Source organism: Colletotrichum karsti (assembly GCF_011947395.1).
Source record: "Colletotrichum karsti strain CkLH20 chromosome Unknown Scaffold6, whole genome shotgun sequence".
NCBI lineage: Eukaryota > Fungi > Ascomycota > Sordariomycetes > Glomerellales > Glomerellaceae > Colletotrichum > Colletotrichum karsti.
Genome location: NW_024065906.1, coordinates 857,195 through 872,927, shown reverse-complemented (window position 1 = coordinate 872,927; position 15,733 = coordinate 857,195). Strand labels below are relative to the sequence as shown.

The 15,733-nt window shown below is 55.2% G+C and overlaps 4 protein-coding genes across 4 annotated transcripts; 1 reads left to right on the top strand and 3 right to left on the bottom strand.

Annotated features, from left to right (window-relative positions):
• Positions 1–25: 25 nt before the first annotated feature.
• Positions 26–730, top strand: CkaCkLH20_02697 (uncharacterized protein; the record flags this gene model as incomplete). Its single annotated transcript, XM_038885416.1, has 2 exons — positions 26–326; positions 402–730. The coding sequence occupies 2 exons, from the start codon at positions 26–28 to the stop codon at positions 728–730; spliced, it is 630 nt and encodes a 209-aa protein (XP_038749347.1).
• Positions 731–1,540: 810 nt separating this feature from the next.
• Positions 1,541–3,474, bottom strand: CkaCkLH20_02696 (oxysterol-binding protein; the record flags this gene model as incomplete). Its single annotated transcript, XM_038885415.1, has 7 exons — positions 1,541–1,943; positions 1,999–2,312; positions 2,361–2,610; positions 2,662–2,940; positions 3,000–3,110; positions 3,171–3,276; positions 3,363–3,474. 7 exons carry the CDS (start codon positions 3,472–3,474, stop codon positions 1,541–1,543), a joined length of 1,575 nt encoding a protein of 524 aa, XP_038749346.1.
• A 2,548-nt stretch (positions 3,475–6,022) lies between these two features.
• On the bottom strand, positions 6,023–9,379 carry CkaCkLH20_02695 (uncharacterized protein; the record flags this gene model as incomplete). The annotated part of the gene is made up of 2 exons (XM_038885414.1): positions 6,023–6,090; positions 6,142–9,379. The coding sequence occupies 2 exons, from the start codon at positions 9,377–9,379 to the stop codon at positions 6,023–6,025; spliced, it is 3,306 nt and encodes a 1,101-aa protein (XP_038749345.1).
• A 3,713-nt stretch (positions 9,380–13,092) lies between these two features.
• On the bottom strand, positions 13,093–14,747 carry CkaCkLH20_02694 (uncharacterized protein; the record flags this gene model as incomplete). Its single annotated transcript, XM_038885413.1, has 2 exons — positions 13,093–14,171; positions 14,228–14,747. 2 exons carry the CDS (start codon positions 14,745–14,747, stop codon positions 13,093–13,095), a joined length of 1,599 nt encoding a protein of 532 aa, XP_038749344.1.
• Between the last annotated feature and the right edge of the window lie 986 nt (positions 14,748–15,733).

Here is a 15,733-nt window from a genome sequence, read left to right as displayed (position 1 = left end):
TTAATATCGAAAACAACCCACGAAAATGGCCAACTTCCTCGCCTCCATCTTCGGTACCGAGCTCGACAAGGTCAACTGCTCCTTCTACTTCAAGATCGGCGCCTGCCGCCACGGCGACCGCTGCTCGCGCAAGCACGTCAAGCCCAGCTACTCCCAGACCATCCTCATGCCCAACCTGTACCAGAACCCGGCCTACGACCCCAAGAACCGCATGAACCCGTCCCAGCTGCAGAACCACTTCGACGCCTTCTACGAGGACATCTGGTGCGAGCTCTGCAAGTACGGCGAGCTCGAGGAGCTCGTCGTGTGTGACAACAACAACGATCGTGAGTTTTGTTTCCCGCTCAATTCGCTTAGTACGTGATTCGAATTGAAATGCTGACAAATCGCCATCCGTCCAGATCTCATCGGAAACGTCTACGCCCGCTTCAAATACGAAGACTCGGCCCAGAAGGCCTGCGACGACCTCAACTCGCGCTGGTACGCCGCGCGACCCATATACTGCGAGCTCTCGCCCGTCACGGACTTTCGAGAGGCCTGTTGTCGCCTGAATTCGGGGGAGGGCTGTGTTCGCGGCGGCTTCTGCAACTTCATCCACCGCAAGAACCCCTCCGAGGACCTCGACCGCGACCTGACGCTCAGCACCAAGAAGTGGCTCAAGGAACGCGGCCGCGACGAGAGGTCCCCCTCCCGCTCGCCCACCCCGGAGCCCACGCGGCGCCGTTACTAGGAGGACGGCGACGGCGGCGATGTCCGGGTGAATGGGAGCGGCGGTGGTGGTGATGGTGGTCCCCGTGGACGAGACCGACGCGATACCAACGGACACAAATCGGACCCGCGGAACCGCGTCAGTCCTGTCGATTCCGACCGGCCAGACGGCAGAGCGTGGAATAGTCCTGGTGGTAGCCCACCCAATGGCAACGCCCGCAGCCATGCCCACCAGGCCCAGCGCCATCACAGACGAGGACGTGATACTCGTCCTCGGGGTAGAAGCAGCAGCAACGCCGGTCGCGCTCGCAGCAGAAGCCGCAACCGCGAGCTGCTGCGTAACATGATCCGGGACGAACCACCGAGAGCGGCCGGTCGTGGCGCGGGTCTCCAGGATTCACTTTGATACCCCAGTTTCCACGGGTGACAACATACGGCCGGGAGGGGCCGGCCAAAAAAAGAGATGGCGTTCAACGGCGTTTGGGAATGGTCACTGCTGCTCTGTACGCGGGACCCTGTTAGGCGGAGCATCATGTAAACTTAGTTTTGTCACAGTAGGCTTCAATGACGAGCCGCGATTTATTTCCTTCCAGCCAAACGACTTGATATGTCTTCCATTGAAATTAAACGTTACTGTCCGCAGTTGAATGCCGTTATTGCTAATCCGTAAACAATGCTACATATCTACAAAGGTATCCCTTTTCTACCGAAACCCCGTTTTTCGCCAGTGCACTGAATGGATCTTCTTCCCCTCTAGCCAGAGGTTTACCTCGGATGATGAATGAAAGTGACGACAAGTCTGTCGGACGTATGCTACGAAACCTTGTCTAGTTTACTCCAGGGCGTCGTGGAAGCTGTCCTCGCTAGTGTCGGCTCTCTTCAACGGCGGGACGGCCTTCTTCATATCCGCAGTGAAATCGATCAATGGGCCCTCGCCGGCTTGTGTTCCCGTCTTGTTGAGCATACCCTGGATATCCTTGGAGTCGCTTCGTGTCTCATGGGCGGCCACGGCCGGCGGCGGCGGTTGGATTGCAGGTGCGGATGCCGTCGGAGTCTTGCTGGTGGTGGTGTCGTCGCCAAAGTCAATCAGATCGTTTGCGCCTGTTTGTGGCTTGGGCGCAGGCGCCTCCGCCCGTCGCGCCGGGATAGCATTCGCAGCGTGGGGCTTCTGTCCTTGGACAATGGGGTAGATAGCCAAGATCTGCTCAGTCTGCTTCGCGGGTGTCGGTCCGTCACTGCTACATCGTTAGCTCAGATAGTCTAGTCGACCTTCTTCTCGGTGCCACTCACATCTCGGCGTTGATGATCCACTCCAAGTCTTCCTCCCCTTCTTCAACTTGACCTGGACCACCATTGACCTTTCTGAAGAGCCTCGGTTGCCATTCAACACCGTCTCGTGTTCTGGCCTCCCGCTCCTCGCGCTGGCGGTCCTCAACCTTGGTCTTCTCATCCGTAGCGAGTTCATGGTTGCTGGCCTTCACAGCCTGGGCGGTTGCTTGCCAGAGTCTCTGAGATTCGCGTTCATCCTGCTCTTCGATAGGTCGAACCAGAGGCGTGCTCGGTTTTGACCTTCTAGCGTTGAAAAACATTTCTTTGTGACCAGTCTGTCGGGTTGTGAGTAATCGCTCAACACAAAGTCCGTAGAAACTTACCTTAACATCCTTGACGAACATTTCCTCGCTCCAGAGTCCCGAGAGCTCGAACAGCACTTCACCGGTGCTCTCTCTTTTGATGAAGCCTCCGATCGCGTTGTAAGTGCCGCCGACCCAGCCCTTGGTCTTGAAATCGACATCGGCAACCAAATCAAGCTCTGGGCAGCGGACAAAGCTGTGGTCTCCCAACTCGTACTTCATCTTCCCGAACAAGATCCCGCGGGCGTACATATTGGGCTGTGTCAAAATGCTGCGCTGTAGTCAGCATCCGCTTCTATGAGCTGGCTTCTGAGCAACCTACTATCTTTCACCCTTGGTCTTGTCCTGTCCCCGGTTCAGCAGGGATAGTATAGCGGTTCCCTCCATCATGCTTGCAGCGGAGTTTCCAAGGAACTTCGATCTCGGCTTCAAGGTGCCGTCAACTCGGATGTGGTGGTCAGGGACCATGTAGAAGTAGCTCGACTTGGGAGGATGATGCGACGTTTGCTCTGAAATGTAGTAGGCTCTCGTGTTGTCGGGCAGGTCCCAGTAGCAGGTGAAGATCTCGCCGAGGATCGGGTTGAGAGGCTTCTTGACTCCCCTACACCTATGTCAGCTACGTGCCTCTCCTCGGACAGCTCGGGAATGGGAAAGACGTACGGTGGCCGAATATGCCAACCGCTTAGGTAGAACTTGACAACGGACACGAATCGCAGGACTGGATCGTCGATCTCGGGTATCGGAAGAAGCATTTCGGGGTGGCACATGAAGCTACGGCACGCAGTCAGCTATGGAAGCTCCGGAAGGCGCATCAGCATCTAAGTCACTGACTTGGTGATTCTCTCGAGCATGCTACGAGGCTCGAGAATAAAGGTCGGCAGAACAACGCGACTCAGATCGGCACCCGGCCGAAGCTGGGAGATGATGTGCATGAGCACTAAGCTCTATGTTAGCCAAATATACATAGGCCAGGCCGCAGAGGAGAGACGGGAGGCGCGGCGTCTCTCGTGAGGATTCACTGACCATTGCCCTGATCAGGCTCGACCACAAGGGTGTCGTCATCTTCGGCGTTGCTCCTGCTCTCGTCGACGCTGGAGCGGTTGCTAGCTGTGGGATTCCCGAGCCAGGTCAGCATTGTTGGCGGCAACTTTTTTTGAGGCTCGCGCACGATGGGAGGTTCGGCAAGATGGTGGGGTGCAGGAGGAGAGGGTGTTTTTGGGTTCCCAGCAGAGAGACTCTAAAGCCGGACAGCTTAGATAACAGGAGGGGCGGGAAGTGAAAAAGGGCAGAAAGCAAGAAAAAAAAGCTGTCACAGTGGGCGCCGAAGACATTTGTCAAAAGCAGCGCCAGCAAAGACGAGAAATTGATTGCCATTACATCGGATTTGGTAGGTAACGCTAGGGCTGGTAAGACTCACTGAGGCTGGACGCTCTGGAGCGTCTTCCTGGCACATGGACCAAACCCATGACTGCGACTGGCTCGGTGGGTGCAGGCTGCAGCGATGCCCCTCAGTCTCACACTGCTCGTGGTGATTTCTCTCTGGCCGCTATCGGTCTTATCGGGGCGCCGTCCGGGATGTTCCTTTTCGGCGGGAGGAGGGGCAGTGCTCACAAGGCGGCACGAAGGGCGTTGCTGATGCTGCAAGTAGGGGTAGAGTCGGTAAATGATGGGTCTGGCAACCCTCTTTCGCTGTTGCTGTTGAGAGCTGGCGGTATGATAGTGGGTTCTTGGTGGGGACTTGTCGTGGTATTGTACTTGAAAGGTCGGGCAGGAAAGCGATTTAGTTCAGTCAGTACAAGGAGATGCCGGCAGAGAAACCGTTCGCAGGAATGGCTAACGATATAGCAGTGAGATGCGGATAGGAAGGGAAACCGGAGGAGGGCGAGTTGAGCCGGGCGGAAAAGGCTTGCTTTGCAGAAGTAGATGACATATGCTTGTCTCACTACTTGTGCTCCGGTGATTATTGCCGCTCAACAGCTGTCGGGTTGGTGTTGATGATGCTGTTGCTGCCTCTAACAGCGGAAAGCAGGATACCGGTAGAACTGGACAGGATAGGTGAGGGAAACGGGATGAGGATGAGGAGACAGGGCGCTCGTTAAGAGTCAATCTGAGGCTGGTGTTGGTTCACTGAGGAACGACAGGAACTTGGGATGATTCAGATGGCGAAGATGACCTCGAGAGTAGGTAAGATCAGAAAGAGAGATTGAGACCTAACCTATGCCTCTCTTGGAGCTGATCTAGAATCTGGTAGATTCCTTAGCAATTAACTGGTCTGCCCTACTTCCCGTGGCCCCCTACGTAGATAGGCAACAGCAGATCACACATAGCTCCTGCTCAGCAGGTCTACGGACGGCCTGGCCCATGCAAGAGTTACGTCGATGGTGTTTTTTCCCTTTTGCTGGTGCTGGGGATGGACCCCACCCTAAAGATGGCCGAGGGGTGATGACGTCGCGTCGTTTGCTAGAAACCTTTTTTTTTTCTCCAATAGCTTACCCCTCGCGGCCGTCGCCTCTGCTTTCCATGCACTAATAGCTACCCAACTCACCTACTAGTCATGACAGTAAGGTATCTTACTTCCAGGTCATCATCATCCTTCACGTACCAATTCCTACACACCACTTACCAGCGAGAAGGTCGAGCATCCCGCGGTCAGCTGTCTCTACTGAGCACTTCCCGGCTGCCATGACATGGGGCATCTTTCCCATCTCCGGGACTGTCACCCCAGCTTCCCCTCTCCGTCTCATCCACACACCAAGCCAGCGAGCAGATGCTGTAATACCCTGCATCCAATCACCTGCGGCCAAGCTCCTGCCCACGGCCAATCAGGAAACGAACGGCTCCCCCTTCTGTTCATTTATTCGCCCGCTCGCTGCACTCAAGTTCCCTATAGAATGCCTCATGCTCTGTTTATGTAGAGCAGCGAGGTATCCCACCTCCTTTCATGCAGGTGTTTGTGGCAGTGCTCATTAAATCCAAGAATATTGACCGCTGCCATATGCAGCTCATGACTGCGAAGACAACCTGGAAGTCCAGCTGTTTTAGAGGGGAAACCCGCAGAAGGTGGGGAGTTGTATGGGGTTCAAGCCCATCTTGGCTCCGGGGCTAGCTCTCGCATTGAGGTACAGAACGCGCTTGTCGGCACAGCACTCTCATATGCATCGTATCCCGTCTGATACGCGTATCATTGACAAGTTACTGTCCTGTCTACCTAGACCTGCTTTGTGTGCGTAGCATGCTCTTTGCTGCTTATTCGCCTGTCTTTTCGTTTTACTATCAACATTTATCCTGCCATTGCAGAACTATACCAACATCAACCCGAGGTTTTTGACCAGCGATGTGCTATTACATGGCGCCTCTCGGCAATGCTTAGCTTCCCAGAAATCATCTCGTATCAGACCCGAGTGTTCCGGCCAAAACTGCCACATCATCCAATCCGCCAGTCCATCGTCATCTCGGTATAAACCAATGCTATTCCCAGTAAACGACCCTTGCCGTTTCCGTCCTCGGGCTTCATCCACACACTATAATCCGTCTCGTCGTCCGTTGTTCGCGAAGCAATGTGATGAACCGACTGATGGGTATCTCATACTTTGAATGTTCATTTTGTTGCTTCTTGCTGAAATGCTTTCGATGTTTTCACTTCCACCCTACTCGTACGATTAATTCGGTTGGTCCACGTGGACTCATTTGCCTCTCAGCGATCTTGAGCCCCTGACAGATGCCGGAAGACACTTGCAAAGACGGTCACGCTCTGTTCGGATGTTAGCACGCACCCGACTTCATTCAGCTCCAGGAAACTTACCCGCTTCGTTCTCGAAGAGGAGGGAGATGTCATCGTGCTCTCCCGGCAGATCCGGCATGTCGATGCAGATGAATCCCATGTCATCCGACGGTCCATCGGTGCCGTTGGACATCCGCGGCAAGGGGAACTTGGCGTCGACAAACTTAATACCAGCCTTGCTGCTGCGAGTGAATGTCTCGAAGACATCAGTGCCTTTGAGAACGAAGTTCATGCATTGACCGTGGTGGAAGTCAGGGAAGAAGGCCAGTAGCTGGATGATCGAATTCTGTTGGATCACCTGAACTCTGGTCCAACCCGCCTCCCACTTCTTGTGGATAGGCACCACCATTCGCCGACGAGAAATGGCAAACGCCGCGGCGAGTCCGTCGAAGAGAACAGTGAAACCAGTCAGAGCGGCCTGGAAGTTGTGAAGTTCCTTGAGAGTGGGGAAACTGTATGTGCGGATGGTCTGCGAAGTCTGCAGTATCTGGAGCATATCCGTCAACTCCTTGTGCACCTCCTTGCCAACAGAGCCGTCCGATACTGCTGCCGTCATGTCGAATTGGGGCTGTCGCATCACAATCAAGCTCTTTGCATCCTTGACTTCCAGTCTGACTCGCAATTCGCCAGGCGAGACATTGATACGGTCGGTAAGGTAACCTTGCTTGGACTCAACGACGACCCTCAACTTGTCGGACAGAACTGTGCGGGGGACTTCGTCATCCGCGTCCTCGTTGATCACACGAACCGCCGTCCACGGGATCTTGCTAATACCCGGCAGATACTTGCTGTCGTTCAGAGATGTTGAGATGGAGAATCCGAGGAGGGGGACGTCTGCAAAGATGCTCTCGTCCTTCTGGACATTTGTGCCAACTATCAATGTATGGAAGTAAGATCTTTCCCTCTCATCGCTGAAAGAGAGCACCATGGTGACTTTCTGTCGGCCATTGTCGTACTTGAGTAGCACAGCTGGGTCACCGTTATCTGAGCGCAGGAAACCAAACGGTATCGGTTGTTGAGGTGAGTAGCTGTGGTTGATGCCACTGAGCGTTCTGGTGCGAGGGCCGGTGACCACAGTAATTCTGAAGCCCCGATGGTAAGCTCGAGGGCCGGTGGGTGAGTTCTCCTTCTGAATCTTCTCGAACAGCGCGACGTCGCAACCTTGGATAGCTTCTTTGGGGAAGGCGCGAGCCTGCGGGTCAGAATCGAAGTACTGGAAAGATCGCAGGTTGGCACGGAACGCGCAGTGTTCATCTGATCGGGGATAGAGCGTAGACTGGACCTTGGCACCAAAGTCGTACATGCTCCACAACATTCGGTAGTCGGACTGCGAGCACTGAGCAACGACCATGAAACCTCGAGGCAGTTTGACTTCAAGTGAGCAGGTCTCGTTGCGCCAACGCACGTCATCCCAGGTGGGTCCGATTTGCTTGTTGCCCTGGATTCGCAGGTTGACCTCTCCGTGCTGACTGGAGATGACGAACACGAGGTTAGGCTGCTTCTGAGGTCGAACCATTGATAAGAGACAGGGAAAGTAGAATCTCTGTGATTCCATACCCTGCTCCATCAAGAACACGTCCGTGCTGATTCTGCCGAACGTGAAGTTGTCACCCGTGTCACCAGGGGGAAGAGCATCGAGGATCTCAGGGGGCGAAGGAACCTTGACCTGGCCAGTGATGGCTGCTTGCGAGTCTGCGGTGAGTAGAGCAACCATGTCAACGCTGAGTCTGGGGTATTCGACCCAAATCGACTTGTCAATGGTCTGAGGCAGGAAAGCCTCCTCAGGAGGAAGGAAACCGTTCCGCTTCATCGAAACAGTGAGTTTTTTGAGTGTAGAAACCAGTGTCGAGCGAATCTCATTGATTCCAGCATCCTGTGGGAGACCCTTGGCAGCCATAAGCTCAGGGATTGCCTCCTCAGCGAGCCAGTAGCCCTTGGCCAGGTTTGCATAAGCCTGCTGACGGTCCACGTCGTTTTGCATCTGATCTTGAGGACTGCCAGGGCGGGCGCGCACAGCTGCCTCAAGGGCCATGCGTCCTTTGAGGAACCACCACAGACCAGCACGCGCCAGCTCATAGGGTTGACAAGCTGAAAGGGGCTTGATTGTCTCAGCGTGCAGTCTGAAAAGCTCATTCAGATGGCGTGTGCGTGCAACAAATGTGTTCAGGGCGTCATCCCCAACTGCAAGGACCGCGTCGTGCAGGTTGAAGGAGGGCTGTCTGGAAGTCATGGAAGCGGGAGGGGCCATATTGTGCTGAGAGCTGACAGATGTTTGTCTCGAGAAGCTGGCACCACCACCTGCAGTGCTTTGCTGGCCAAAGCTGCTACCAGCAGAGTAAACGGAAGAGGGACTTTGGTCGGGAGGGTTCTTGTGGAGGTCGGGAGACTTTGTTGGTGACTCGATTATTTGAGGTGTGACAGGTGTGTAGCCAGCACGCTCATCGCCCTGAGGTTGAGAAGACTGGCTTGCTGAGCGTGCGGCCTCAGCGAAAGCTCTGCCCTCTGCCTGTCGCATCTCCGCCTGGTGAGACTCGATGAAGGATTTCCGGTTCTCATCCTTGGCGCTGGTAGGAGTGTCCAGGAACGGCGCTGAGGCATTGTGACCTGGTGCAACCTCCCTGGGACCTGGAGGAGGAGGAAGAGGCTCTCTAGGCTCGGGCTCATGGATGGAAGAAAATCCAGTCTGGGTGCGACGCAGACGGCCTGGGGCGAAGTCGGCGTCGTTCTTCGGTGCAGAGGGGGCTCTCGGCGGGGAATCGTGGACTTCGGCTATGGGCTTTTGGCGTTGGGTGTCGATGGGTGGACGTTGCTTCTTATTTCTCGAAACCTCAATAGCGGGGATTTCCGACTCGTCACCTCCCTCGCCGATAATCTCGGGGTATGAGTCTACAAAGCGAACATTCAGGTTCCTCCTGTTGATGCGACGCGGGCTCCGAGGGGGTGGCAGACCGGGGCTTTGCGCGGGACTGCGAGCAGAGTGAATCGGGAGAGTCAGGCTCTGCTGGGAGTGACTGGCGACATTGAGAGCCTGGGGGTAGCGGGTTGCTGAGCTGGTGTCGAGCTTCGTGAGCTGGGGAAGGGCGCTCTGCGGTGTCGCGTGGGAAACCTGCAGGGTATCGGAGGGCCCATTGAGGAAGTCGTTGATGTTGTTTCCCGTCTCTTCGGCGGTCGGCTTGCGATCCTTCTCCTTGAGAGCAAACAGCTTCCCCATCAGACGACCCCGCCTCGAGGAGGTGGCGGACTGCGGTTCGTTCTCCATATCTTGAGGCCGTTATCGTCGTGCAGCAATTGCGAAACCATAGGAAATTCTGAGGGAAGCGGCGGTGTTAGCAGCAGTCGGCCAGCGAAGGGTCGCCTTCCCGGTGGGATGTGGTGTTGTTGGTGGGCGTGGTGTTGGAGGTTTGGGAAAGAAGGAGCGTACTTGCCTCGAGGAATTGGAGGTCGAGAAGCTGCCCAAAGGCACTCACGCTCGCACGTGGAAGACGATGCGTGAGACGGCAAATGGGGAAAAGAGCAAGTGCGAAGAAGGAAAAGGGAAGTTGGAGGTGAGGAAGTCAGACGAATGTATACCCTTGGTCGCCTAAGTACAGTGTGACGGTTGGCGGCCGTCGTCGGTCGTCCAGACGGGAGTGGTAGCGGAGGTGAGGAAGGAAGGATAGAAAGATGTGAGGTTGCCAGGTTTCTGTATTCGGCGAAACAAATCGGCAGCGTTGCCCTGCAGCTTGGTGCCGGTGGTGCTCGCCTCGATAGACAAGACAAGATGGTGGACTGTGAAAAGCGGTCGGTGGCTTCAGCCCGAATGGGGTGAGATTCGTCGTTGGGTTATTCAAGAGGAAGCAAGGGGTTTCAGGTTCGGAGAGATCACAGGTACGGTGCGGTGCGGGTGCGGAGCGTCGCTGCTGCTGCTGTCGGGGCCCAGGGACGATGAGGAGACGGCACTAGTTCCACCTCCAGAGAAGCACTCCAAGGTACTTTATCTCACTGCAGTTGGTATCAGTGGTTGGAAGTATCCTTGTAGAGGCATGCAAGCTGTAATTAATGAGTGAGTGCTCTCGCTCTCAGTGCTCTCGACGTGCAATTGCAAGTGACGAGAGGTGGAGTGGGTAAGTACGTGGGAGGCGTGGTGGAGGTAGGTACATCGTACCTGACCTCTCTTCCTCGTGCGTGGACCCTTGAAGACATGAAGCCCGCCTTATCACTGGCCAGGGGCATCGCTGACACTGCAGCAAAACCCCCCTTACGGCCCCCCGCTTCAGCAGTTGTACGACAAGCAAAGTACCACGATGTACACTGCGGGCTGCGGGCTCCAGCGGTACGTACCCGTGATATCTCGAGGGCAACCGCGCTGTTCTTTTCGAAGTGCAAGAGTCGTGGCTTCCTCAGCTTTAGCTCCAGTCTGGTTCCACGCCAGACCTCGCGGACGGAGCATGTTGCTGGGGAAGATATTCGAGCCATGTGTTGGAAACTTTTCAACCGGCAGACAAACCCCAAAACTCGGAAAGGCAGTCGTTCGCCTAAGGTACGTGGACATGCTCAATTCGACATCGCCCGTCGGAGACTGTTCTAGGTAAGGCATTCGCGAAGTGCGGCGACATAAGATTTGATAACTCTGGACACCACTAACAATACGACAGGGAGGGCGGCGCAGGCATCTGTCAGTGTCACTTTCGGATCAGTGAACCTACCTAACCTAACCCGCGTCCACTCACATTCGCGATCCGCTACGCTCTCCAGATGGAAAGATGGAACACCAAAAGGCACATGGTTGGGACGGGATGCGGGCGGTGGGATGCGATTGGCATATGCTGCCCAGACACCCGCGCCTGCCATCCGTCATCCGCCATCCATCACTCAACCTTCCATCCCGTCTGCCATCGTGAGCACAGGCTCTGCAAAGCAATGCATTCTTCACCTGTTGGTTCAAACCATCGCACAGAATCGTCAGCCACGGCATGGCACGGCAGCGCAGGGCAGCGCAGCGTCGCAGCGCCCTCGAACTCTTCTTCAAGGCACCTCACGCAACAATCCAACAATCGGGCCTCGCTGGGCTGTAGGGCGGCCATTCCGGGCTAAGGGTACGGGGAGGATTGGAATCCCATCCCCAAAAGCTCGGGACCGCCAAAGTCCCTTGTCCCTACCTTTTAAAGTGCCTTAGGCGCCGGCCGAACCAATTTCGCACTATTTTTGGGGTCCCATTCCCATTCCCCAAGTCCAGGGTGCACTTGCACTGCTGACTCTGAGGTTGGGGGCCTCTTGAGCCTTTTACTGACAGAGTACAGGCCGTACTGGCGGGGACCGGCGTGGACAGGCGTTGCCGTTATTGGGTCGCATTTTAAAATAAGAGGACTGGTTTGGAGGGGACGGAGATGGATACGGGGTTGGGACTGGAGGGTCCCGAGGAGACAAGAGGGGACATCTCGGTCACGACACGAGTTTCGTTCGTAACTTCGTCTTTGCTATTCTGTCCGAATCAAAGTACTGAGGCAGCCAATCCTTCTTATCCGTCAAGGTCCGGAGCCTCGTCCTGTTATAATTATGTACATATACTATTTTTCTTTACTCGTGTTTCTCGCCTTTCCCGTGTCTCAATTTCGTATTACCCACTGAACCACCACAGCCAATACGGGTTCACCGGCCCCACGACGACGTGCAGATGTCTCTGCGCCCAACCATCCTATTCTCTCATTCTAGTTTCTTTGGTCTCGCTTATCTTTTTTTCCGTTTGCTTATCTCAAGCCTGTTGTTCATCGTAACACCATATCGACCGTGATCAGTCATCCTAACGGGGAGATCTTACCAAACTCAGCAGTCAGCACGATAGCTTGAGGAGAGAGGACTGTGCTGTCCCGTGTTCGTATCCTTTCTTATCCTGGCAGCTAGCTTGCTAGCTTGATACTTTCGTAGGAAAAACAGCGATCAATATTGCATCTCATATGTCCTGCTGCTATGCCCACATCGCAGTTGCAATTGTTGAGGCTGAAAATAAACCGACTTCTTCTAGACAGAATCATGGGCAATTGTAGTACTGTGACAGAACTATCAGAATCCCCAAATCGGCAACACGGAACACAACTCTCACCTGGAGTCCGGTAACCTTTTCCGATGCCACCCAAGGTTTTCATCGGACAACACAAGGTTCGAAGTTCAGACGCTACTAACATGATGATGTGCAGCGCTGGGTTTCAGACTTGGGACGAATCTGTTGTCTGGTCCGAACCTTGGCCCAGCAGCAGCAGCGGGCTGCGGCGGCCCTTCTTCTTGGCCCGTCTGCACGCCCTAATGAACCTCGACTAATGTACCCTGTCCGCGTAGTAATGTCGCGTGAGCAACACCCGAAGAGGAGAGAAAAAATAGCTGTTCCCTGCCGAAAGCTTCTCTATTAGCATTCAAGAAAAAAAAGGCAAAATCAGATGCAAGATCCCGAAGCCCAATATGCAGCAGGATGCAATTCCATCGCCAAGATGATGGTCAACGGACCCTTCCTGCTCGACATCTTCAGCTCTGTTCTATTTCAGCAACTGCAACTGCAACTGCAACATTGCGTTGCTGGGAAACACCCAAGTCAAAATAATGACGACATAGCCTGTCTCGTCCAAACAGCCGCCTCTGCTACGGTCAATGCAAGCCACCCGTCGAAGCCGCTAGAGAAGGCGCATAACGGCACACTGCCACATTCTGCGAGTCAAGTCACGAATACCCATCAAGAGAAACCGATAATGCGAACAATCATAACTAGTATTCACGGTTCCCAAGGCTGTGTATGCAAAACATCCCACCATATCGCCGATTATCGCGCCCGCAGCCGCAGCCGCAGTCGCAGCATGTCCCAGATACCCGTCAAAGTTCCGACCAACCAACCGTATGCAAATTATTGCCCAACATGCAGAATTTCATCCAACCAACGAAACCTGAACAACAATGTCATTGTACAGCCGCATGCACACCCTGTCTCCGAGCTTATTTCAGTCTCTCCTAAGCGTGAACCAACTGACGGAGCCTCTTCTCGATCTTCTCCCGCCCGTCGAACGTCTCCCAGACGTTGTGGGGGGCGTCGTCGACGATGTCCCAATGCTTCAGGTTTCTCGTCAGGTGGCTGAGGTCTCTCTGCTTCTCCTCCCAAACGCTGTCCTTGCGGAGGTTGACACCAGAGCTGATGAGCACCAGGGGGGTATCTGGGTACTGAATCGCCTTGCCGCTGATGACCTCTCGCTTCGTGAGGGTTGCGGCCACCAAGCTCTCTTGCAGCTTCGAGAAGAGCAGCTTACCGCTCTGCCATGCTGAGCGACCCCAGATGCGGTCGGCGCTGGTGCGTCCCTTGAACAGGGCACCGGGCAGCCGTTCAAATCCGAGAGGCGACAAGATTCCGCGCAACCAGTACACGAAGCCCCTCCCGGGATCCGAAACACGGTACAGGAGATCTTCGTGAAGAGGGTCAATCATGAGGATCCCGTTGACCTCGTGGCCGTGCCTAGAGGAGAAGATCCGGGAGTACACGGAGCCGATGCCAGCGCTGGCCAAAACCCAAGGGCCATTCTCACCAGCCCGGGCAAGAGCCTCGCTGAGAGCGTCCGTCGCCATACCGGCAGAGAGAGGGCTTGGCGCAGTGTCACTCCAAGCATACCCAGGGCGGTCGGCGAAGCAATACCTCGAGATCGAGCCATTCTTCAGCGCACCCTGAGCGAGCTGCCAAAGTCCGTTCTCCACTGGCATATCGCCGCCTTCAAGGAGGACGCTCGGCAGCTTGTTGCCCGCGGCGTCGGTGCCGTTGCCCTCGCAATAAACGTGGATGCGGTATTGATCGTTGTCAACCCAGTACTGCTCGCCCGGCGGTCCGTATCCTGCATCCAGGCTTCTCAGGATCAGGCTGCATGTGATCAGAATGATGACAATCGAGAGGACCACGTATGCAATGGTCGAGAAGAGCACCTCGATCCACTCCTTGATCGTTCTTCTCGTCTCGACCCTTCCCGTCAGTCGCTCTTCCTCTTCGGCCTTGCCCCATTTCACGGTTCGGTCCGCAAGCAAAGCCCACAAACTCATAAGGAAAGCCCCTGTTATGGCATTGTTAGCAGCAGGTTGTGAACCGCCGAATCCAGGTGTAACTCACAAACAACACTAGCAACTCCCACGCCGCCCTCCTCGTACCGGTTCTTCTGAACAGCAAGAATAAGGATGGCATCAGCAAGCAACATGACAGCCATGAAGACGGACAGCACGCGCACGGCAGCCGACGGCGCCCCGAAGAAGACGAGCGTGAACAGGAGCGTAAAGAGCGACAGGCTGGAGTAGCTAAAGGCGAAGAAGCCCGAGCCGCGCGTGTGCAGCCCGGGCGGCGTGACGAATATGGATATTAGGTTGATCGTCCACCACAGGAAGGTAATGATCGCGAAGAAGACGGTGAACCATCGCATCACCCGCACAGTCCACAGGTTATACGGCGACACGGCCGGGTCGTCGGGCGTCAGAAACTGCCGGTTGTCGCTGTCGAGCCGGTTCGGCAGCAGGCGCGTGTGCTCATCGGGCTCCCGCTCGACCTCCTCGTCCGACCTTCTACCCCTCTCCCCCGGCGGCCCGTCGGCGGCGGCGTCATCGTCCTTTTTGTTCTTCGAGCCAAAGAGCGAGGACATTGTGGCTTTTGCTGCTGCGGCTGGCAGTGCAGGACTCTTGTCGGGTCCCGAGTCCTTCTTATTGTGTGAGTGGTTGACAGAAACGATATATCAAACCGGGTAGATCTTCGAAGCGATGCTACCTCAAAAGTCAAATAGGAGGGACAAAACCAAAATGAGATGGGAAAGGGGATTCAACCCCGCCGAGCGGGAAACAGACTCTCAAATCCCCTAACGCCAACCAAAACCGCTAACATCCCGTCTTCAGACGTGTCAATGACGGCAGGGTGTCGCCAAAGCGGCTGCTGCTGTACCAGAAATGGCCATGCCCAGGCACCTTAGCTGCCAGAAGTGAAGGGGCCAGAGCTCCCGGTCATGTCGTCATTGGGGTGCGTTGCATGCGGCAGATGTGGGACTCCCGCCGCCGATTGGCACGGGGGTCGGACGTGGAGCTAACACTCCGGGTTTGGCGTGGGGGGATCGCAGCTGCACATGCACCAGTGACATTTCTGCAAGAAAAGCAGGATATTCGTTTGCTTTCTTCTGCTGTTCATTAGCGTCTTTGCAAGATGCTGCGCACCGAGGATAATCATCTTCACCTCGATCCTGTGGAGGTCGTGCCACACGGAGTAGCCATAAGTGGCGTTTATTTGACGTCGTGGTGTCCGTCATGTCTCTCCCACCCTCTCTCTCCACAACACTGACCCGATCCCGATCCCACTCTTCTCCGCCGCAGAACCCATCATTTGAGAGAGAACAGCATCTTGAGCGTGTCAGATCTATCAACCCCGATAGTTTCGACCCATTCTCCATACTCTCAATAAGGCGGGTCATCAATGCGCGGTGAGTTCCAGATTCTAGCCTATGGATCGGAGTAGACCCATAGACGTCATGGTCTATTCATTGTTAACGGCCGACCGATGGGATGCCTCGTATTCATACCATAATTGCAGTAACACGTTGGATGGCGCAGACGGACAATTGTGTAGCGTAAAAAGTCTTCCGTT